This window comes from Ahaetulla prasina, chromosome 3 (genome assembly GCF_028640845.1).
Source record: "Ahaetulla prasina isolate Xishuangbanna chromosome 3, ASM2864084v1, whole genome shotgun sequence".
NCBI classification, from domain to species: Eukaryota; Metazoa; Chordata; class Lepidosauria; order Squamata; family Colubridae; genus Ahaetulla; species Ahaetulla prasina.
Window position 1 is genome coordinate 161,944,535 of NC_080541.1, and position 25,203 is coordinate 161,969,737.

Genomic DNA, 25,203 nt, shown 5'->3' on the forward strand with positions numbered 1-25,203 from the left:
TGGGTCATCACACATAGCTTGCTACTTAAACTATTCATATTAGTGGAGACAAGATAATATGTCAGTAATTGACAGTAGTATGTAGCAGAAGCAGTGGCAGTGGTGGCCCTCCACAACAGTCCTAGTTCCACATGTGACCCCTTGGAAAAATTAATTGCCGATTCCTGCTTTAGACTAAGAACAACTAAAAGTACAGTAAATAAAGCAGAAGAATAGAAGTAGCAATCATTCAGATATATTCTGATTCTTGGATTACCCATCTAGAAAAAAATTCTCCTCCTGAAATATGTTTCTTTAGGGTCTGCATCTAAATAAGTGTAGTGGGATATCACATTAAGAACTATTACAAAAAATAATTTACCATTAAGAACACTATTACACATCACAGCTATTGTTTAACAATTGCAACCAAATAATGTTATACCTAGCTAGAGGTCGCTGAGTAAGAGTGCTTCTCTATATATTCATCTGTTTATGAATGATAACAGTCTGAGCATTATTTTAATGATCAAAATCAATGCTTCCTTGTCCTGTCAAAACTTGGCTGACCAGGCATCCAGCAAAAGACAAAATGTCTTCCTTTTTGTCTTCTTGTCCTCCATCTGGCAGGCCTAGCTTTAAAATCAAATATTGTTTGGCTTTTTGCGTATCTTTTTTTAAAATTGGACTATTTTCACAACAGTAATCATTCAAACTTTTGGGTATTATGATCTTATAAATTGTCTGCTTTTTTCTTTACCTCATAATAACTTTTGTTATTTAACTCATTTTCTAATTCCAGCAATCAGCTTCAGTCCAGCTCCTTTAAATCTATGTTTGCTGCAGTCTGTAGATCACAAGGCTCGTCATGAGTTTCTATGGTGAAATTTGAAAAGCAAATCATTGTTGATTCTATATTATAGAATCTTGACAATAAATATTCTTAGTGTGGCAAGTTCATTATAATATCCCATTGTTGTCATTATAGTTATTACTATAACATTTTTCTTCTTGGCTCATATGGTAGCCTTACATTTTGAGTTTTGTTTATTGTACTTTACACAGTTACCCAACCCACAGTTATCATGTAAACTCTGAGTGATTGTCATAAAAATTAACAATTAAGTCACAAAATGTATATTGTAAACAGGCAGAAAATATGGAACAAGCACAAATGCTAGAGTTAACTCATTGCCTGTCTGCTATTATTAAATTCATGTTCTTTCATGTCCAATATAATGATTTTAACTGTCAGACCGCCACTCCATCCCAAAATAATGACAAAGGATATATATTAATATTTATTCTGAACCTTTTCATAGTAGAAATGATAACTGTATGAAAGTATGAAGCAGTGTATGTAACTATCGGTAGCAATAATGGTTTGCAAGGACAGAAAGAAATGGGGTACAGTGAACAGTGAAAGGGAACAATAGGACAGGAACGGTAGGCACTTTTGTCTTCTTATGCACGCCCCTTATAGTCCTTTTAGGAATGGGGTGAGGTCAATAGTAGACAGTTTTTGGTTGAAGTTTTTGGGAATAAACAGTGTGGGCATAAACTAGATTTAGCTATGTTTCCTTTTCTTTTTCTTATTCTCATGTCTTTACTTCCTTTGGTTTATTATTTCTTATTACTTTTCTATATTCTGCATAATGTTTTCCACTCCTGAAACAAAATAACATCATGGGGATGTGTGCATGTAATAAATTCTTGCAACAGAGTACTTGAAGCTTATCTAAAAGGCACATGGCCTTAAATAACCCTTTCCAGTATTGTTGGCACATTCTCATGGTTCAATGGACAAACTAGTCTTTAAATAAATGCACAAACAACAAAACAATAACGCAGTTAGTTAATCTTCAGTAGTTTAGTGAGCTGGGCTCTAAAATTCTGTAAGGCTTCTAAATCTTTTGTACAAAATGTTAGTAATATCATACCAAAATGTAAGCAAACAGAAAGATCACTTTCTAGATGAAATCTTGAAGACTATATACAGCTCCCAAACAATTCAGCATTCACGACATCTAGCTGGTTGTCAAGGAAACTTGTGTTTAATCATAGTAATTCTCTTTTCCAAACTAAGCTATCATTTATATTGCCCAGAAACAGTAGATTGTAATTAAAAACTTTTTTCCTAAAGACTTTATTGGACGTTATAAACAGCTCTGATCTCTTTTTAACCTTTTTTTTTCATGCTTGTTCTGTAGAAAAGTATTTTAATATTAAGGGCAAGATTGATGAATAAGTAAAAATATTAACCTTTTGTTATTATACTATTATAATATAGACTAATAATATTGTAATACATCCATGAAAACAATACAGATCAGACAATTTTAGTAAAATGTTATTTTATTTATTAAATTTCTATGCCATCCATTTCACTCATACAGCAACTCTGGGCAGCTGTAATAAAAAGTTTAAAAGCGTTAATTAAAATTAGGAAAAAAATATTAAAAATTAAGAACCAAGATGATGGGTGGCTTGGGTGTGAGAATCTTCTCTACCCCATCAGCAACCCCGATGTAGCAGGCCCCTATTGGGACCCCAGGCCAAGCAGCAGAACCAAGTGTTTAGGCTCATCCAGAAGGCTAGGAATGTGGAGGCAGAACTCACCTCTGCTAGGACAAAGGGCAAGAGACCACAGCAGAAAAGGCTCTTCTCATCAATACCACCACCTGAAATTCTTTGGTTGATGGGATGCAAAGTAGGCCCTTTCCGCTGGAATGAGCAAGGTGGGTTAGTGCCATCAGGGAAAGGCAATTCCTCAGATACCATGGACCCATGCCATAAAGGGCTTTAAAAGGGATGACAAACAGCTTGAATTGGATCTGAAAGCAAAGTGGCAGACAGTGCAACTCACATAACAGCAAGGTCATATGTGCCACCCAAAGGGCTTCTAGAACTTTCTGTATCACTGCATTCTGTACCAATTGTAGCTTCCAAATACGCTTCAAGGGTAGCCACATTTAGACCCCCCATATAGTAATCCAGCCAGGAGATGACCAGTGCATCAATGACTATGTACGGGGCCTCACGATTCAGAAAAAGATGCAACACTAACCACAACTGTCACCTGCTCTTTGAACAGGAACCTGGCTAATTGAGACCTGCTTTGAAGAAAGGAGCTGAACCAATGCAAGATTGTATCATCTAGCACTACCTCTTACAGACCGTCCAAAAGGATACAATTTCTTCCTTTATGTAACTATATACTAATATATTTTTCCTACTACACTCTAATGTATAATAAAAGTATAATAACTATAATATAATAATAGTGGTGTCCCCCAAGAAAGCATTCTCTTCATACTATACATAAATTACCTTTGTGATCATATTATAAGTAACTGCGTTCTCTTCGCCGATGATGTAAAACTATTTAACACCAACAATGCTGCTACCCTTCAAAAACACCTTGACTTTGTGTCAGAATGGTCAAAAAATTGGCAACTCCAAATCTCAACCAACAAATGCTCTGTCTTACACATTGGCAAAAAGAATCAGAACACAAAATACAAACTGAGTGGACATGACCTTGTAGATGACCCTCATTCTGTCAAGGACCTTGGAGTACTCATATCAAATGATCTAAGTGCCAAAGCCACTGTAACAACATCGCCAAAAAAGGCATTAAGGGCTGTAAGCCTAATCTTGTGAAGCTTCTTCTCCGGTAATATTACAGTACTAACCAGAGCATACAAAACATTTGCTAGACCAATTCTCAAATACAGCTTGTCTGTCTGGAACCTGCACTGCATATTGGACATTAATACAATTGAATGTGTCCAGAAATATTTCACAAGAAGAATCCTCCACTCCTCCACTCACAACAAAATACCTTATGCCACCAGACTTGAAATTTGGGGCTTAGAAAATTTAGAACTACTCCATCTTCGGTATGACCTAAGCATAGCTCATAAAATCATCTGCTACAATGTCCTACCTGTCAATGACTACTTCAGCTTCAACCACAACAATACATGAGCACACAATAGATACAAACTTAAGGTAAATCGCACCAAACTCGATTACAGAAAATATTCAGCAACAGAGTGGTCAATACCTGGAATGCACTACCTGACTTTGTGGTTTCATCCCAAAATCCCCAAAATCTTAACCTTAGATGGGTTACTGTTGACCTCACCCCATTCCTAGGAGGTCTGTAAGGGGCATGCCTACCATCCCTGTCCTAATGTTCTCTTTAATTGTATTCATTTTATGTATTCAATTCATGCTTATACTTATATATATTATCTAATACGTACTCAACAAATAAATAAATTTAAAAAAATTTAAAAAATTAAAATGAAACTGAACATTTAAAAAAATCTGACTTTAACTGATGTAAACTTTGGTCAAGTTTCCTTATTGTCCCATGTAACTCAGGGTGCCCCACAGAATGCGCCTGAAATCCTTTCCCTGTTGACAAAACTTATTGCCATTATTATTTTCATCACTGAATTACCCCAATAATTAATGAGCTGTAGGATTCTGAGAAAAAGATGCAGCTTTTTTGAAGAACACAGATGCTAAGTAAATGGTTAGAAGCATCTTTTACACTTAAATTCCTTGATGTTTAACAGGGTGATTCATTAAACTATTGCTTGCTATTTCAAATCATAGGATTTCAGATAATTGCTCTCTATCCAAAAGTAAGAACACAGTATCAACCATCAAACCTAAAGTGAACAATGGGAATTTCTATCAAACATCTGAGATACCAGCAGTTACTGTATAGTGTTGGTTTTTTATCAAGTTTTCCTTAAAAAATATTGTTACAATGCAGATTCATATCATGCATATTAAAAATACAGAATAATACTAAATTGGTTAAATTAAGAGACTGGTTAGTTCCAGACAACTCTGGGTGTCTTATATAATAAGACTAGCTGAATACCCATGCTCCGCTATGAAACTATGTGATCAGGCTTGATAAATCGACACTTAAAATTAATGAGTAGTTATGATCAGCCTCTCCTCTCCCTTTCTGTCCCTCAGGCTGGCCCCATAGATCCTCTCCTCTCCCCTTCTCTCCCTCAGACTGTCCCCATAGATCCTCTTCTTTCCCCTTCTCTCCCTCAGGCTGGCCCCACAAAAGCCCCTCCTCTCCCCTCCTCTCTCTCAGGCTGGCCCATAGACCCTCTCCTCTCCCCTTCTCTCCATGAGGCTTACCCCATAGATCCTCTTCTTCCCCCTTCTCTCTCTCAGGCTGGCCCCACAAAAGCCCCTCCTCTCCCCTTCTCTCCCTCAGGCCGGCCCATAGACCCTCTCCTCTCCCCTTCTCTCCATGAGGCTTGACCCATAGATCCTCTTCTTTCCCCTTCTCTCTCTCAGGCTGGCCCCACAAAAGCCCCTCCTCTCCCCTTCTCTACCTCAGGCTGGCCCATAGACCCTCTCCTCTCCCCTTCTCTCCATGAGGCTTGACCCACAGAAGCCTGTCCTATGCTATCCCACTCTCTCCACAGTTATTTTCAAATTGGGAGGAGGAGTAGAACATCTAACTAATTAGCATCAGAGAGTATTATAATAATATAGGAAATACTAATGCTCTGATGGCCATTTCGAAAAATCCTTTCTTAGTGAGGACCTAGAAGCCAAGAGAAACATACATGGCAAATTTCAAGTTGGTAGGCTTTACGGTTCTGGAGATTTTGTGATTAATGTGTGAGTGGTTTTCAGTTTTATATATATAGATAAAAGACAAAAAAAATAAAAGAGGATTACAAGAACTCCTGAACACATAGAAGAAACAACCATAAGACTTTAAAAACACCCCAGAGAAAAAACAACCGGGGCTGAATAGCTTCCTAATCCCAGGCCTCGGAACAAAACCAACTTTTCAGTTACTTGTTGATCTGGTAGCCCAAGCTAATAAATAAAAGTACAGTAATATAATTTAATTTATGACAATCCATTATTTTCAGGATTCTGCTATAGTTTTTATTTCATCATGCACAATTTATTCAGGGGACTTTAGCATTATGTATTATATTTTTAAAAAGGTTTTCAGAATGATTCCTTTTTTAAAAAAATATTTTGCTAATTGCAAATTTAACGAAGATAGGACTACCAGATCTGAACTGCAACTATAAATTTGCAGCAAAGAAGCTTGAAAAATTCTAAAGCTTTCCTGCCTGTTAGTGATTATCTTGCTTTTTTTCCCCAGCCCATCTCAGTTAGCCAGCTAATGATAGTACAAAAATAACTCCAAGGACAAGGAAAAACATATTTTAGAATTATGATGTGAGAACAAATGACCTGTCATGACTTTAGTTAGAAGTCACATTTCAAAGTTTACAGTCATGATTCAAAACATGACTAATTGGTACGTTTCTGAAGATGTCAGTGATTAATGAGTCATTTTGATGTAAATTTTAAAACTTACCTGTATAAAAAGTAGAAATTAAAAAGTTTTAAGAAGTAGTTAATGATTCTTACAGTCCAAATTCAAAAGGTTTTTACATTTCATTTTCTTTTGGACACTCTTGAATCTTATAGAAAGACAAGTCAATTTTATTCTGCATCATCTCTCAATATCACAAGATGAAATAGCATTGGTTGTGCAATAATTGCTTTGTCAAGAGCTATTTTTCTCTTTCTTCCATCAGATATAAAACAAAAATATATAAAGCTAATTATGCATATTCCTTTTAAAATCATTGATTAATTAAGATATAATATTAACAGATGTCAATTCAGGTTGTTTCTCATATACTGTATAAACCCAGTAAATTCAGTATAGAATGAAATAATTAATTTAAACTTCTTACTGTATGCCACTCAGAATCATTTGTTTTGTGAGGTGAATGGATATGAAAATTGGATAAATAAATAATTTTTTTCTATGTCTAGAGGATAAATAAGTATCTGAAAAAAACTGAGCGAAACATTTTTAAAAATAGTAAATCATTTATTTCATTGTTTCCTTGTAGAATTTTTTAAAATAGAAAAAGAATTATGGACATTTTTATAAATGTATTCTATAAAATTATTTTTTATATATATTTATTCAGACTATGATTGCTTGGGGGAAAAACTTTGGGCATGGTATTGACTTAGAAATATGGCAGAAACTGTGGACACAAAATTACAAGATGACAATGTCTACTGCATATAAAGAAAATTTGTATAAGATGTTTTATAGGTGGCATATACCCCCGGCAAGAATAGCCAGGATGTTCAAGAATAAATCTGGAAAATGTTGGAAATGTCAACAGATACCTGGATCCTACTATCATATGTGGTGGACTTGCGTGGAAGCGAAAAGATATTGGACTAAAATACATACATGGTTGGAGAAAATGATAAAGAAACATATAGACTTTAAACCAGAAGTTTTTTTATTGGGAATTATACCTGAAACCTATAGCAGAGAACTGAGATATTTGATCGTAAATGTAATTACAGCAGCCAGAATTGTATTTGCAAGGAATTGGAAAAATGAGAAACTGCCATTGTAGGATGAAATTATGAAGAAAATTATGGATTTGTGCAGAAATGAGTAAATTGACATTTGAAATTAGAGAACAGGAAGATAAACAGTTTTATAAAGTATGGGACTTATTTTATCAATGGTTAGAAAGGAAATTATGAAAAAGAAATGTGTAATCTTTAACGTGTTAAAATTATCGAAAGATATAACTCTTTTAAAATGATGGACAAAATAGGGTAGTAAGACAAAATATTGTTCTTGAAGGATTATTAGAGGTTGATTAATTAAAATATTTGATTACAATTTGATGATAAAACAGAGGAACAAACTAATGATAGGTAATTCTTGTTTGCACAAAATTTAATACACACTACCGACACATTGTATTTGGAATTTGAATGGATGATGCTTTTATGTTTGTATGTCTTTAAAAAATTAAAAAAAACTTTATTCCAAAAAAAAATAGCTGAAATTATAAAACTGTGACTAAAAAAAATTAACTGGACAATGCTGGAATTTAATTTCTTTTGTTGGCTCTTTAGATTCATAGAACAAAAGAAAAAGGCACCTGAAAAAAATAGTATACTATTCGTATGAAAAATATGTATTTTGAATATAACATATCAAAATCATATGTTTAAGAATGACACTTTAATATCTAACTTTCCACATAATATTTTATGAGCAAAACCTATTCATATGATCCTAAAATAATAAGCATACTTTTAGATCAATAAAGGAAGTTAAAAATGTTCAATATCTTTTACTGATCTAAAGTATGGTTATTATTTAAGCACTTTAGATCCAAATTATACTGATTTTTTCCTGTATAAAAAAAATATCAAAAATCGGAGGGGACAGGGTAAACTGGATTCAAATTTTCTAGAAATTTTCATTTCATTTATTTGTTCAATCTGTACAGAAATCCCTTCAACATACAACTCTGCATTTTTCTGTGCCTCCCCAAACTCCAAATATACTCAGTTCTATATATATTTTACATCTCATCAGATAAATAATATTGGATTTAAGATCTGACTGAAAATGTGTTTTATGCCATAATGGCTTTCATTTCTCTTATGTTAATTTTTTTCTCTTATTTCACTGAATTATTTCATTTATATTGATAGCACTTTATTCCTTACATTTCTTTTTTTTTAATATTTTTTTTATTTTATTTATATAACATATAAAATTTAAATTTCCATTGAACTGTGTAGTCTGGGTACAATTGTTTTTTTAAATAGTCATAATCCAAATGTTTACAGTAGTATTCATCGCAATAACATTGATAATATAATAACAATAATATTTAACATTATCTACTTTAACAACTCTCCACTTTAACATTTCCTCTTTTTATGTCTCCCCATTTCTAACTTCTGCTTCTGTTGTCTAACCATTGATAAAATAAGTCCCATTTCAAAAAATATTCAGTTTTTTCTTTATCCTTAATAGTAAGCGTTAGTCTATCAATTTTTACACATTCTAATATTTTCTTAATTACACTCTCATCTGTCGGGATCTCATCATTCTTCCATTGCTATGCAAATACAATTCTGGTTGCAGTTAGTACACCTAAAATCAAATATATAGTCCTTTTATCATATTTTTGCAGTAAAATGCCCAATAAAAATATCTCAGATTTCAAGTCTATGTGTTGTTTTATCATTTTTTCCAACCAAGTATGTATTTTTGTCCAATATTTTTTAACTTTTGGGCTTGTCTACCACATATGGTAATATGAACTACGTGTTTGATTGCACTTCCAACATTTAGCAGATCTATCTTTAAACATTTTTGCCAGTCTTGCCAGTGCAAAATGCCATCCACAAAAGATTTTATACAAATGATCTTTATATCAGTTGACATAGTTAATTTAACATTTCTATCCCACAGTTTCTGCCATTTATCCAATTCTATTGCATATCGAAAATTTTTAGCCCAATTATTGTCTCCTTTATCTGCTCACTTTATTCCTTACATTTCAAGTGCTATGAAAAAAACAAAAACTTTATTTCGAGTAGAATAAAAGGATAACTTATGCACTGTTCATATTAAAAAAAAAGTGAAATTCATTCTTAACTTGGCAGATGACCTTTCTTGAGCCTGTCCTTTCAGAGAATTTCTAATTCAACTAATGCTGGAGACAAGTTGGGGGTATGTATTTCTTTAATTACAAATTAAGAAGGAGAAATGCATGTATCTCCCAGGTCAGCATACTGAATCCTCTAATCCTTTTCATCCATATTTCCTTAATCTATTAAGTCACTATTTGCTAAAGGTAGAACTTCCTTCCACAGCATTTGTGTGTTTGGCTTTAAGAACTGAATGAGCTCTCCTTGCCCACTTTTTCTTTGCCTACCATTACCAAAATATTTCGAAATAACATTTTGAAATATGTTCTGCAACTTTAATTTCTTTTCTACCAAGTAATTACTGAACCCTTTTTTAATTCTTCATTTTAAAAATGAATTATTTCACCATGAAATTCTGCAAGTTTGACTTACAGCCTTTAGAACAGGGGAGTCAAACTGGCGGCCCACAGGCCGGATGCATCATGAAAAGGACACGCCAACCCTGGCCCCGCAAAGGCAAAAAAATCATGATACATCACATGATGTCATATGACGCGATCAAGTTTGACACCCGTGCTTTAGAATAATCCATTTTTATCTTCTCAGTCATTGTTCTAAAACCATTTTTAAAAACAAGGTGGAATTTCTATTGGAATTTCCCACTCATTGTTTTAGAACAATTTTAAAAATGGACCAATAAGAACAAAAAATATGCACACCAGGTTCTAAGAACTGGTATGCTTGGAGTTGGGGTAAAGGGCAAGGGAGAGCTAAGCGGGGAAAGGAACTAGAGTGTGAGACAATTATGTACAAATCTGAATAACATATTGTAATTGATTCTACTAGAAGAGCCAAAATCAGTCAATCAGAATAGAACTGAAAGGGACCTTAGAGGTGTTCTAGTCCAACTTCCTGCTCAAGAAAAAAAACCCCTATTCAAACAGGTATCTGTCCAGTTTTTTTTAAAAAACCTCCAGTGATTAAGCACCTAGAACTTGTGAAGGCAAGCTGTTCCATTGGTTAATTGTCCTCACTGTTAGGAAGTTCTTCCTTAATTCCATGTTGCTTCTCTCCTTGATTAGTTTCCATCCATTGTTTCTTGTCTTGCCTTCTGGTGCTTTGGAAAATGGGGCGTTTGACTTACCTGACACGCCCTTTCTCACGATGGTGAAAACGGCAATCAGGATGATGGGGTTGACTGTCCATCAAGCTTGCAAGGACCGAGTCTGCAACTATTTAAGCCCCGCCTCTTCCTCTTGGGCTCCAGTTTTTGGTGAAGGGACTATTGCAGACTGGCGTGTCTTTCTGAAAGTAAAAACAGTTAGTGATTGCCATCCCCCCCTTTGGCTAGAGGCCAGCCCATGTAGGGAGGAGCTGACTGCCATTTTCACTGTCGTGAGAAAGGGCATGTCAGGTAAGTCCAACGCCCCATTCTCCACTCCGGTGAGAAACGGCAGTCAGGATGATGGGACATACCAAAGCTTGTTGTCCAGTCAGGTGGGAAAATGCCAGCCGTCGTCCTACTATGCCTCAAGGACATGTTGTAACACCCTCCTGCCGAATGCTGCATCTGATGAGGCATATGCCTCTAGTTTGTAATGACAAATGAAGGGCGTAGGAGTGGTCCATGTTGCAGCCCTGCAGACCTCGTGTAAAGGGGCTTGAGTAGACCAGGCTGCCGATGTTGCAGCGCTTCGAGTTGAGTGTGCAGTAATATTGGAAGGTCTAGGCAGGAGTTGAGTATCATAGGCTGACGCGATAGTCGATTTGATCCATCTACCTATTGTAGGGCCTGAGACCTTGAGACCCAAGGAAGCAGGAAGGAAAGATACAAAGAGAGCTTCTGTCTTTCTAATAGTTAAAGTGCATTGTAGGTAAATCTTGATAGCCCGGCGGACATCCAATGTGTGCCATAGAGCTTCAAGATGGTGAGATGGATTTGGACAAAAATTAGGAGGACAAGTTCCTGGGATCGGTGGAAAAGGGTATTAATCTTGGGCATGAAAGTAGGATCTAAGCGTAAGACGACCCTGTCTGGGTGGAAAATGCAGAGGTCCTGGTGTACAGACAGGGCCGCTATCTCTGAAATACGACAAGCCGACGTGATAGCTACAAGGAAACACACCTTCAGAGTTAGGAATCTGAGGGAAACCTCCCGAAGAGGCTCAAATGGAGACTTTGTCAAGGCCGAGAGAACCTTATTGAGATCCCAAGAAGGATATCTGTGGACTGTAGGTGGGTGAAGATTGGAAGCTCCCCTAAGAAATTTGCGAATGACTGAGTGAGAAGCCAAAGAATTGGATTTGGTGCAGGTGAGAACAGAAGATATGGCTGCCACCTGCCTTCGGAGAGTATTCGACGATAAACCAGAAGTTAGGCCCTCCTGACAAGTTAGACCCGATGATGCGAGGAATCTCTGCTTGCGTGGGAGTAACCTCTCTCCTACGACACCACCGAACAAAGCTCCTCCAAGTAGTCTGGTAGATACGAATGGTTGAGGAACGACGAGATGCCTGGATCATAGGAATAGCCTCGGCAGGAATGTTAAATTGAGTTAAAATGTCCCGCTCAGCCTCCAAACAGTTAATTGAAACCATTGAGGTTCCGGATGAGACATTGCCCCCTGCAGCAGTTGAATCTTATTGTTCGGAATTCTCCAGTGTTTGGCGACTGATAGAGCTAGAAGGTCCGCAAACCATGGTCTCCGAGACCAATGTGGTGTGACGAGTATTAACTCCGCTTTTTCTTCTATCAATTTGTGAATCACCCTATGGATAAGTGGAAGTGGAGGGAATGCATAAAGAAAGCCCGGGGGCCAAGGAGAACATAGAGCATTCACCCCCTCTGCTCTGGGGGAATGGAATCTGGTGAAGAACTGTGGAAGCTGATGATTCGTCTCTGAAGCGAACAGATCTACTTCCGGAGTACCGAACTGGTGAACTATCTCCATGAAAAGATCCTGAGGAAGACTCCATTCTGTTTGGTCTATCCTCTGCCTGCTGAGGGCATCTGCTTGGACGTTGGCCTCTCCCAAGATATGATCCGCTCGAATGGAGAGGAGGTGACGTTCTGCCCATTGGCCTAACCTTGAGTGATTTTGAGTGAGTCCTTCCCCACTTGTTTAAGTGGGCCTTCGCTGATACATTGTCTTGAGAATCAGAATATCTTGTCCTGCAACTTGGTTGCTGAAGTGTAGTAGAACTAGATAAATGGCTATCAGTTCTAACAGATTGATGGGGAGGGTCTGCTCGTGAAGGGACCAAGTGCCCTGAGCCATCCGATGTCCTAGATGTGCTCCCCATCCCGTGAGACTCGCATCTGTGGTGAGGATGAGTCTGGTTGGTTCCCTGAACCTGGTACCTTTGGAGATGGCCTCGGTGGTCCACCAGTGAAGAGATACGTGTACTGACTGAGGAAGATGAACCAGTTGCAGTGAAGTGGCTAAGTGTTGTTTCTGGTACGGAAGGAGCATCCATTGAAGATCCCTGCTGTGGAGGCGAGACCAAGGAACAATGCCGAAGGTAGACACCATTTTCCCCAATAGTTGAGAAAGGGATTTAAGAGATACTGAACGAGCCTGAATGGTTCTTTCTGCCAATTGTTTCAGACTGTCCTGACGCTCTTGGGATAGATATAACATGGAGAGATGCGTGTCAATCTCCGCCCCCAAATGAAGAAGCCTTGCAGAGGGTGAGAGATGGCTTTTTTCCCAATTTATGGAGAACCCATGTGTTTGGAGGACTTCTATGGTATACGACAGATCAGAGTGAGCTGTCAAGGCCAAATTAGAGAGGATGAGAAGGTCATCAAGGTAAAATTGTATGCGAGTGGGTCTAGAGCGTATGTGGCCAATCAGGGCTCCTAGAACCTTAGAAAACACCTTAGGGGCCGATGACAACCCAAAGGGCAAGGCGGTGTATTGGTAATGTTCTCCTTTGTAGGAGAACCTAAGGAATTTCCTATGTTCTTGAGCTATAGGAATATGGAAGTAAGCCTCCGTGAGGTCAATGGAAGATAGGAAATCCCCTGGTCTGATGGACTCCAGAATAGAATGAAGGGACTGCATTTTAAATTTCCGATATAAAACATAACGATTTAGTGATTTTAGATCTAGGATTGCTCTCCAACCCCCCAGGATTTGCGTACCACAAACAGGTGTGAATAGAATCCCTGACCCCGTTGGGGAAGGGGAACCTGCTGAATGGCGTTGATTTGCAACAGATGAAGGATGGCTTCCTCTGTAACTCTTCGGTCATCCCTGTTGCGGAAACCGGACATGGTAGGAAAAACCTCGGAGGGGAGGAGTGGAATTCTATGAAAAGGCCAAATCGAATTGCATGTCTAACCCAAGCATCAGAAATAGAAAGATCCCATTGATCAGCGAAATGGATAAGCCTGCCGCCTATGGGAAGGGAGGAAAGGGATTTATCTGGATCTGCGAAATCCCCTACCCCTACCACCCGTGAAAGGTTTCTTGGAGGGGTATTTGGGATTGGATCTGACCTGGCCTTCCTGGGAGAAGTTCCCTCTGGACTGAAATAGTCTTTGATTTCTGGACTGGTAGAAGGAAGAGTCTGATTGACGAAAGGACTGCTGGCGTGAGTATGATGAAGCTCGAGCATCTGAGCGTCTCGAAAGAGAGGGAAGGATCTTCTGCTTGTCGCGGGTTTCGATGAGAATAGGATCCAATGAAGCTTCAAATAATTTATCTCCTGAGAAGGGAGAAGAAGCTAGTCTCCATTTATTTCTGTTATTCGCTTGCCAATTCCTAAGACACAATAGTCTGCGGGAAGTGATGAAGGACCCCACTGCCTTGGAGGCAAATCTAATAGCATTGAGAGTAGTATCAGAAGAATACTCCAGTGCAGCTATAATCTTGTTGAGGTCTTGGTGAGACCTAGTATCAGCAGGTGGGGTTCTAGCTTGCAATTGTTTGAGCCAGATGATGGTGGCTCTGTTGAAGAAAGAAGCAGAAGCTGCTGCTTTGACCGACCATGCTGCTGCTTGATGTCCTTTGACTAAGATCTTTTCCGCCCATTTGTCCTCAGGGTGGAGGGATTCCTCGGGCGGTCCCGTGAGATGAGTGGATGAAGCCAGAGCTACTATGAGAGTGTCTACTGTGGGAACCTGTAACAGGTTAGACATCTCTGGTGCCATATTATAAAGATGTTTGTCAATAGAGTTTGGATAAGGGCCGGATCCTGGGGCTACCCATTGGTGCTGCACCACTTCAGTGAAAAGTTTAGGTGCTGGAACCATATCATTAGAAGTAGATGGTTCTGAAAAAAGTGAACCTGAAGGGCCTTCCCCTGCTGGATTACGGTTCTTAGAAGAGGAAGCATCTCCTAAGCCGGTCGAAACCTGTGCCTTATATAGGAGAGATTTAAATAATTGAGGCTTAAACAGACCTACAAAGGGTGGCTGGTCAGAATCTAAGCCTTCATCTTCAGAAAGAGCATCATCTGGAAGAATTCCCTCCTCAAGTAGGGAGTCATGGTCCCAATGTTCTGGGGAATGATGACCATCTAGTTCAGAAACCAAAAGGTCTGCTCAGTAAAAGGTTTGGTGAGTCTGGACCCCCGCAGAAGAGGGAGCTGCCAGTTGGGGAATACATTGGACTAAGCTAGACTTGATAGCCTCTGCAATGAGAGCTCCAAAAGTGGGTGGTAATTGCATATTGGAAAAATCTCCTGTACCCTGAGGTATAGGTTGAGGGACTGGATTAATGTTAATGCCAGAGACTGGAATAGGAGATGAGATAGCAGGTTGCTGGCAAGTTTGTTGAGACAAATCTTGAAATAAAGGAGCAGGGTCAATTTGAGGAGTTGAGACTGAACGGTTAGGAGACCAGTTGGGAGGATTATCTCTGGGAGGAGCGACCTCTTGGTCCCTATGGGTGGAAGAAGCAGGACTGCCAGGAATATCCTGAGCTTGCTGCTGTGCTTTAGAAACCACCCTTTCCAGGGCTCTGTGCCTTCTGGCTTCTTCTCTTGTGGGGGCCTGAGAGGGAAGTTTGTCTCCTCTGCCCTTTTTCCTGGTTGTAGCCCCTGATGACCCTTCTAAAGGGTCCTCAATATGGCGGCGTTTAGAAGTAGCCTTTCTGGGCTGGGGCTGTGCTTGATCTGCCATCTTGCCCAGGCAAAAGAGGGACTCCTTAATGTGGTTAAAGGAGTAAAATGGCCAAAACAATCACTATTGAGAGGCTTGTCCTCTATTTAAGAGTATATCAGCCGGAAATGAGGCAGGAGAAATATGGGAATAACTCCGTTAAGAGAGAACATCCCCAAAATGGCGTCCAAAACTTTTGCGCCAAATTTAACGCTCCTGTGGCAGTACGCTGCTCAATGAGCTATGGAGGTTAAAGCCCAGGTAGGTGCCTCGCCCCCTGCACCAACAGCGACTTATGGGCTTCGCAGCGATCCGACGCCGCTCAGCTCACTCCTCCGATGCAAAGGCAAGCCACGCAAAGTCAAGCAGCAGAGGGGAAAAAGAGATCGGAAAGATAAGCGCCGCTCAGCTCTCTGCGTGCGCCTCCAATCTCACTCAAAGCTGTTGGAAAGTAGAGCGGAAAACCTCCAGCGGCTGAGCCCTCCTTGAAAAGGCCGGTAATGTGAGAGGCAATGAGGTGCCAAAATCAGCCTTTAGAAAAGTCGCAGCTTGCCCCAAGGCAAAGATCGCTGCTTTATATGCTGCTAAATTGCAGCTCAAGCCTGTCCACGGCCTTCAGCAGAATCAGGCATAAGAAGCCCTCCACGCTGGAATGAATCCTCTGAACTTGATACTTGCTGGTAGAAGAGAAAAAAAATTTAAGAGCACAGAAAGACACGTTCGTCCAGCTTGGGACCGAGTCAAAAACTGGAGCCCAAGAGGAAGAGGCGGGGCTTAAACAGTTGCAGACTCGGTCCTTGCAAGCTTGGCGGACAGGTCAACCCCATCATCCTGACTGCTGTTTCTCACCAGAGTGGAGAATAACCACTCAAATACTGAAGAACAATTACAATAAAATATATAGACAGAATTAATTGATGTTGTGACATCCCCCATGTTTTGGAATGGCACAACAGTGTTCCTAAAACACCCAATTAACTAATCCCATGCTGAGATCTAAAGAAATGGAATTTAGTTTTGTTTCCTCTAAAAGCTTCTGCCATGCAATCCCATTTACGCCAATGACAACCAGATTGAGCTTTTATTATTCCACCAAGTAAGGAAGGTTTAGCCCTAGATCATTTCTGATTTACTGGCTAATCTCGGGCCATGAAAAACAGAGTTTTTTGCTTTTCACAAAGGACAACATTCCGTCTCTGCATCCTATGAAAGTGAGGATCCTGCTAGAGGACCAGGAAGAGCTATCAATCAACATTTACAAGGAAGAGCCTGAGTATTTCTCTCCAACCATCTTCTTTGAGGTGTTCTTAGAACAAATATTGAAAGATAAGATCACAGATGTTTTGTAGCTGTGCTAACTATAGCTTCTTCATTTGAAATTATATATCTATGATTGTTGATTTTCTCTTTTTTCTCTTATTTTCTCTTTTCCCAATAGATTCTTTTTTTTAAAATTACAGAGGCTTCATTGACTTAATAAGGGAAATTCTCATATAAACCTTTCTCATATACCTGAATGCTTGGTTACATCACTGGTATAAGGTTTATTAAGTATTGTATCTATGAAGATATAGCACATTTTACTTTCTATTTTTTTAGGACTTGGCTGAAGGGAGAAGTTATTGGTAAAAGAGTTAAGAACTCCCCAATTAAAAAAGCTAAGAGGGATATTATGAAATTCAGCCCAATAGGGCAGCCTATCATAATGATCTTTTATTGGAAATTTTAAATTATCATTGTCTGCAAGAATCAAATATAGCAAAATAATCATAAAATAAAAAATAATGAAAATATGAATGATAATAAACTGACCTCCGTATTTCACTGAAAAGTTTCTCTTTATCTATGAACTAAACAACTTTCACTACCTGAAATTAATTTCTTCCTTTGTAAATTTTAAAAGAAGTTGCTATCTTTCTTTTTGTTCTGCTATTAAAAAATCTGTATATTTCAAATAATAAATCTCCAAATAAAAATGGAGATTAAAATGTTCAAACATCATAGAATCTCACCTATTGCAAATTTGTCTCAACAGTCTGAAGTGTAATTTGAAACTGGAATATTACTTAAGAGAACCTTCTACATTGCCAAGTTCAATTCCCAAAGTCTCTGCAGAAGCTTTTCATTTTACCCTGCAATTATCCTCATTGTTGTCATCCTTACAATATTTAGTATATTCTATGAGCTTTTCACCACCCCATCTCCAGCTTTCATTCTCTTCATTTCCCACTTAGTATTTCTCTATGAAAAGCAGTCACTCGGTTTAAAAAACAAGGTGAAATTGGATAAGGTGTCAAGCCCTTTTATTTTGCCAAAATGAGAAAAAGGGATCTAAAGGCAGCACAAGTTGAGAACTGATAGGAAACTATCTCACAACTCCGGTTTCAACAACATAAAACAAGTATTTTGGGCAGCATCACAGCTGAACCAAAAGATAATTGACAACTTCAGAAAGCCCTTATGCTGTAAGCAAAAGGCATCGTGCTTATCCTGGACTAGTACAAATGTCACATGTGAAAAGGTTCTTAGGTTTATATGGGTTCTTTATCCCTTTGTATGAATCCAACCAAAAGTCAGATTTTCCCCATCTTTTCTTCATCTTTTATAACACCCAACTCCCAGTATTGTGTATATTTGATTTATCTCAAAAATGCAAGTAATGTCTAATTATGACATTTATTTTTTTCCTTATAGATCAGGATAATGGTTTTGCTATTAAAACATTGCAATATAGTACTGTATAAATTTATACCAAGTACAACATCTAACATTAAATTCAAACATGCTTTAAAAAGATGGTTTCATAAACATTTTATACATCATGACTATAATTAATGGAACAAGTATTTTATTAAGAACAAGTAATACCACCTTATCACAGGCGAAAAAAGAAGCAGCAATGCCCTCTTGTGTTGTAAAGCAGTAAGTTTTTATCTCAAATAATCTCACATTTCACAATAAAACTATTTTAAGATACAAATATATAGGGTTTTTTTTCTATTGCAACTTTGAAAAGAGAAATGTTAAAAATTATGTTATCTATATACTGTATAGGTATATAATCACTCAAGCAGGAAAAAGGTTTTGTGTTCAATCTTCCTGATCAGGTGTCTGAAAATTGGGACTGAAACTTTCAAAATTCTCAGTTAACATTCTCAGTTTACATGGCCTGTCCAGTGAAAGTGACTGCTCAGTTAAAAGTTGTTTTAAGAATAGCAATGGTTAAGTAATATCATTTCTGATAGGCAAGAATTCCCATGTGTTCAGCAATACATTTATTTCTATCTACATTTACATTGGAAAAAGCCCCTTACTAAACTTGAACAAAGGGAGGGAATTAAAATGATTTGATGGTTGAATTATTTAATCTATGTTTATTATAATAATTGCATTATTATTATATTAATTGTTTTATAAAGAAACTAGCCATTATATTTATTCTTATAATAACAAATACAGAGGCTAGTTTCTTTATAATAGTAAACAGGAGGGAAAACAATAAACAAAGTACATGCAAGGAAATGTGCTGAAAGGTAGTTATGTCAAATTATTGAGAAAATTATAGATTATTTATCTGTTGTTCAAGAACGTCATTTTAAAAAAATCAATAATTGCATCTTCCAGAAAGCCCCTATAAGCAACCGAGTATTTTACTGCCAGGATAAACAAAATAAAGATTGAACAGGATGTTCAAGGCCAATGACTGCATACAATTATTGATATATCTTTCTGCTTCAATCAGTTGAAATAAATTAATAGAGGCCAGAAAAGATTTTAAATGTAGAACTAAGTAAGGAATTAACCATAAATACTCTTAAGTCTATATAACCTCAAGGGGAATTTGAGATTAATCTAATTCATTAATGTTTTTCTACCTCAAAATCTAAATCATATAATACAGATTATATGATATCTGTTTTTCAAGCTTGGATTGACCCTACACTGTACTGTGGAACAGAACATGAAACAGATCTAATACCAAACATAACATTCCGAAAATAGCCTCACACTGTTATTACTCTTACTCACCCACTTCTTCAAAATAGTTTGAAGATAGTCTATAATCAAAACATGGAATAAAAATCACTGTCCCATTTGTTCTACTTTGTCCTGAGATAACAAAACAAAAAAAATATCCTCACTCAGCAGCCTCCATAGGCTGGGGGAGGTCAAAGCATAAAAATATCAGTTGCAACTGCATGAATAAAGCGCTGCTTCATTGTATGATATTTAAACATGTGGAAAACATTCAAGGCTTCAATTGTGTGGCCATACTGATTTTTTTAGACCCTCTGCAGGCACCCCTACAGTTTGCCTACTCTAATATTCTTACTTAGGGGTGTATGCATTTGTCTAATTGTATGACCATCAGTTCCTATGAAAAAGAAGCTACGAATGTTTCAAGCTGTCTTATCTCCTGAAGTCTAGGAGCAAGGAGGCATAGTGTACAGAGGCAGAGATTCTGCCAATGGAAAACTGACCATCCACAAGTGCCACAGATGTTCAGCATTTTAAAAAAAAGAGTATAGTTCTAGTTTTAAATGCCCTGTAGCAGACACTAAAGTAAATTGTACAGCTCTTGAACATATTGTCATCGTACAATCACAGAAGACCATACTTGCTTTCAACAGAGTATGAATATGAATATGAATGAATATTTTAATTTGTATACCGCCCTTCTCCCGAAGGACTCAGGACGGTGAACAGGCAGATAAAATACAAATATACACAATAGTTAAAACAACCCTTAAAAAACTGATTTAAATTAGCCCAAGTATTAAAATAACTTACACCCCCATAAAATTACAAAAATTTAAAAACCCATCAAATTCGATTAAAATCTAAAGATAAAAATCAAGCTAGTCCAGCCATACGAAATAAATAGGTTTTCAGTTCGCGGCGAAAGGTCCTAAGGTCAGGTAGTAGTCGAAGTCCAAGGGGAAGTTCATTCCACAGGGTCGGAGCCCCCACAGAGAAGGCCCTCCCCCTGGGGGCCGCCAGTCGACACTGTTTGGCTGACGGCACCCTGAGGAGTCCCTCTCTGTGGGAACGCACCGGACGATGGGAGATAGAGGCCGGCAGTAGACGGTCCCGTAGATAGCCTGGTCCTAAGCCATGGAGCGCTTTAAAGGTGGTAACCAATACCTTGAAGCACACCCGGAAAACAACAGGTAGCCAGTGCAGTCTGCGCAGGATGGGTGTTACGTGGGAGCTCCGAACCGCTCCCTCAATAACCCACGCAGCCGCATTCTGAACTAGCTGAAGTCTCCGGGTGCTCTTCAAGGGGAGCCCCATGTAGAGAGCATTGCAGTAGTCCAGGCGAGAGGTCACGAGAGCAAGAGTGACCGTGCATAAGGCATCCCGGTCCAGGAAGGGACGCAACTGGCGGATCAGGCGAACCTGATAAAAAGCTCTCCTGGAGACGGTCGCCAAATGATCTTCAAAGGACAACCGACCATCCAGGAGCACGCCCAAGTTGCGTACCTTCTCCATCGGGGCCAATGACTCACCCCCGACAGACAGCCGCATCTGCAGCTGACTGTACCAAGGTTCCGGCATCCACAGCCACTCCGTCATGGAGGGATTAAGTTTGAGCCTGTTCCTCCCCATCCAGACCCGTACGGCTTCCAAACACCGGGACAGCACTTCGACAGCTTCACTGGGGTGGCCCGGGGTGGAAAAGTACAGCTGAGTGTCATCAGCATACAGTTGGTATCTCACCCCAAAGCCACTGATGATCTCACCCAGCGGCTTCATATAGATGTTGAACAGGAAGGGTGAGAGAATCGACCCCTGCGGCACCCCACACATGAGGCACCTTGGAGTCGATCTCTGCCCCCCCTGTCAACACCGTCTGCGTCCGGTCAGAGAGGTAGGAAGAGAACCACCGATAAACGGTGCCTCCCACTCCTAACCCCTCCAACCGGCGCAGCAGGATACCATGGTCGATGGTATCAAAAGCCGCTGAGAGGTCTAATAGAACCAGGGCAGAGGAGTAACCCTTATCCCTGGCCCTCCAGAGATCATCCACCAGTGCGACCAAAGCTGTCTCCGTACTGTATCCGGGCCGGAAGCCGGACTGGAACGGGTCTAGATAGACAGCTTCATCCAGGTACTGGGGTAGCTGACACGCCACCACACTCTCTACAACCTTCGCCGTGAAGCGAAGATTGGAGACTGGCCAGTAATTCCCTAAAACAGCTGGGTCCAGGGAAGGCTTCTTGAGGAGGGGTCTCACCACCGCCTCTTTCAAGGCAGCGGGAAAGACCCCCTCCCGCAAAGAAGCATTTACAATCCCCTGGAGCCAGCCTCGTGTCACCTCCTGAGTAGCCAGTACTAACCAGGAGGGGCACGGATCCAGTAAACATGTAGTGGCATTCAGCCTACCCAGCAACCTGTCCATGTCCTCGGGAGTCACAGGATCAAAATCATCCCAAACCACCTCAACAAGACGGGTCTCGGAACCCTCGCCTGGATCTACCCAATTTTGATCCAATCCGTCCCGAAGCTGAACGATTTTATCGTATAGATAACCGTTAAACTCCTCGGCACGCCCTTGTAGGGGATCCTCCCGCCCCTCCTGTTGGAGGAGAGAGCGGGTCACCTGAAACAGGGCGGCCGGGCAGTTATCTGCCGACGCAATGAGGGAGGAAACGTAGGAACATTTCGCATCCCTCAGTGCCACTAGGTAGGTCCTGCTATAGGACCTAACTAGTGTCCGGTCAGCCTCAGAACGGCTGGATCTCCAGACACTCTCTAGGCGTCTTCTCCGGCGTTTCATCTCCCTCAGCTCCTCGGAGAACCAAGGAGCTGGTTGAGACCGACACCGGGTCAGAGGCCGCAAAGGCATGACACGGTCCAAAGCTCCAGCCGCGGCCTGTTCCCAGGCCGCAACTAGTTCTTCAGTCATGTCGTGGGCCAGGTGCTCGGGAAACGGCCCAAGCTCCGTCAGGAACCTCTCCGGGTCCATCAGGCGCCTGGGACAGAACCAGTGCATTGGTTCCGTCTCCCTGCGGTGGTGGGTAGCAGTCAGAAAGTCTAGGCGGAGGAGAAAATGATCTGACCATAACAAAGTTTCGACAACTAAATCATTTAAAATCAGATCATTCAACCACTGGCCAGAGATGAAAATCAAGTCTAGGGTGCCTCCCCCGACGTGGGTAGGGCCGTCAATTAATTGAATCAGGTCCATGGCCATCATGGAAGCCATGAACTCCTGAGCTGCCGAGGATGCTACGCCAGCTGATGGCAAATTGAAATCCCCCATGACTAACAGTCTAGGGGTTTCAACTGCCAACCCGGCCAGCAACTCCAACAGCTCAGGCAGGGCTGTTGTCATGCAGCAAGGAGCCAGGTACGTGATCAACAAGCCCACCTGAGTCCTACGACCCCACTTCACGTAGAGGGATTCACACCCAGCTATCTGAGGCACAGTGGTCTCCCTCAGCTCAAGACTCTCCTTAATAATAACCGCCACCCCGCCACCCCTACCCTGGGCCCTCGGCTGATGGAATGCTCGGAAACCTGGTGGGCACATCTCCACTAGGGGGACCCCCCCTTCGGTGCCCAACCAGGTCTCGGTAATGCCCATAACGTCCGCGGTCCCTTCCTGAATAAGATCTGAAATCAGGGGGGCTTTATTAACCGCGGACCTGGCATTGCATAACATCAGCTGAAGGCCCAGGTCCCGAGCACTCTGGCCACTCGGGTCACGGGAAAATCCTGGGGGGCCGGAGCATGCAATCGCTCGTAAACAGCGAGGGCGAGCCCCCGAAACCTGATGTGGCCCCCCCTTCCGTCATATCTGCCTCTCCCACTTACCGTAGTAATAGCTCAACCCTGATAAACTGGAACGACACCCCTCTCCACAACCCTAGGACCTATGAAGTTACCGCCGCGAACACATGGTGGACCTAGCTCCCTCCCTGATGGGTTCCCCCCCCCACCCATCCACCCCCAAACCAAACCCGTCAATTTCCCTCCCCCCCTTAAAATTCCCCTTAAAACTCCCCAGTAAAAAACGATTAAAACAGTTCATTAAAAATCCCCTAAGCCTCCTAGATTTCGCATACCAGCTCTCGGGGTTCCAAAACCCGTCCTCGAGATGTGCCCTCGATAGTGTGGAGGGCCAGACCTGCGAGAGAGGGGAATCTCGCAGGGCAAGAAGGTCCGCAGTTGAAAATCTTCGCATCAATAAAGTACAGTACGGTCAGCAGTCCATCCAAGCCGGTCAAGATGTCAAAATGTCATTGCAACAAAACTAGGCTCCCTGGCTGGGGAGATGGACCATGGACTTCCAGGACTCCGTGGGGCCGTTATTCTACCCCCAAACCCAAACAGTCCCACTTTCCCCAGGTCCAGATAACAAGCCATTCTCCTCCAGGTCAGTCCATTCAGCCATGGTGTTAAAATCAATTTGGGCCTTGATGTCAAAAACTCCATACCCGGTTCCTCCTGCTCCTCAGGCCTGACCCTGGACAATCTTAGGCCGAGCTGCAGAGGGTCTAAAAGAGGGCCAGCCTCGCCACCAACTCCTCCTTCGGCGGGCCGAACCCTCCAGATGACACATCCGACCCCTTGCAACTACCATTCAGCGACCAATCTTCTCCTCTCTCCTCATCTCTGGCAATGGTGGAAAAAGTTCTCAGACGTTGATAGAAAATCCTCAGCCCCTGGGAATAGGGGAGGTCGTCTGCCGCCGCTGGAATCCGGAGGCCAGGCGCGACCGCCGCAGCCATCACCCCGGCCAAAGGCCCACCAAAAGGCCCAACAGAAGGCCGAAGGAAAACGCCGAGAGAAACGCCAGAGACCAAGGGGAAGAAGTCCGGCCAGGCCCCTTCCGGCATCGATGGAAAAGGCCCTCAGCCCCTGAGGGAGGCCTCCGCCGCCACCGGCGCCGCCAGACCCGCAGGTCATACAGCGCCTGCCGCGGCCGCGACCACCGCCCCAGGTAGGCCAAGGGGGACACCGAGGGAGCCGCCGGGCCGCCGAGGGAACCACAGAGCCACAGAGCCGCCACAGAGTACAGAGTCCTTGTGTTGAAAAGATGCAAATGCAAATTACCCCAGAAATAAGGACATCCTAATATCTTTCTTAGGCCCCAAACTACCACAACATAGCAATTTCATTGAATGACATGCTATTATTTCTGCACTTATTTACATTTTGGATACTGCACTTCAGAAATTCAAACATCAAGCCCTTAGTGCTAAACAGTCTGGTTATTTATATTCTATGACTATCCTATGACTATCCTGTGATATTCTATGATATCCTATGATATGATATTCTATGACTAGCCTATGATAGCCTATGACTATCATTAAGTGTTGTATCATAAGTGTTAAATTTGTACCCTATGACCATCATTAAGTTTTGTAAGTGTTGTACCTTGATGAAGGTATCTTTTCTTTTATGTACACTGACAGCATATGCACCAAGACAAATTCCTTGTGTGTCCAATCACACTTGGCCAATAAAAATTCTATTCAATTCTATTCAATTCTTGGGGGAAGGAAACAGAAATAGAATTGTTCATATGTGCTTAAAGAGATGCTTTATGTATTACTGTCCTCTGAACATATTCCTGAAGCATCGAAT

General features: G+C 40.8%; 1 protein-coding gene across 1 annotated transcript in view; it reads right to left on the reverse strand.

Annotated features, from left to right (window-relative positions):
• PDE4B (phosphodiesterase 4B) overlaps positions 1-25,203 on the reverse strand; it is a 304,494-nt gene that overhangs the window by 232,357 nt on the left and 46,934 nt on the right. Inside the window, exon 4 of the mRNA XM_058177096.1 lies at positions 19,633-19,635. Coding sequence (XP_058033079.1) covers positions 19,633-19,635 — 3 coding nt within the window. The remainder of the gene's footprint in view (positions 1-19,632; positions 19,636-25,203) is intronic.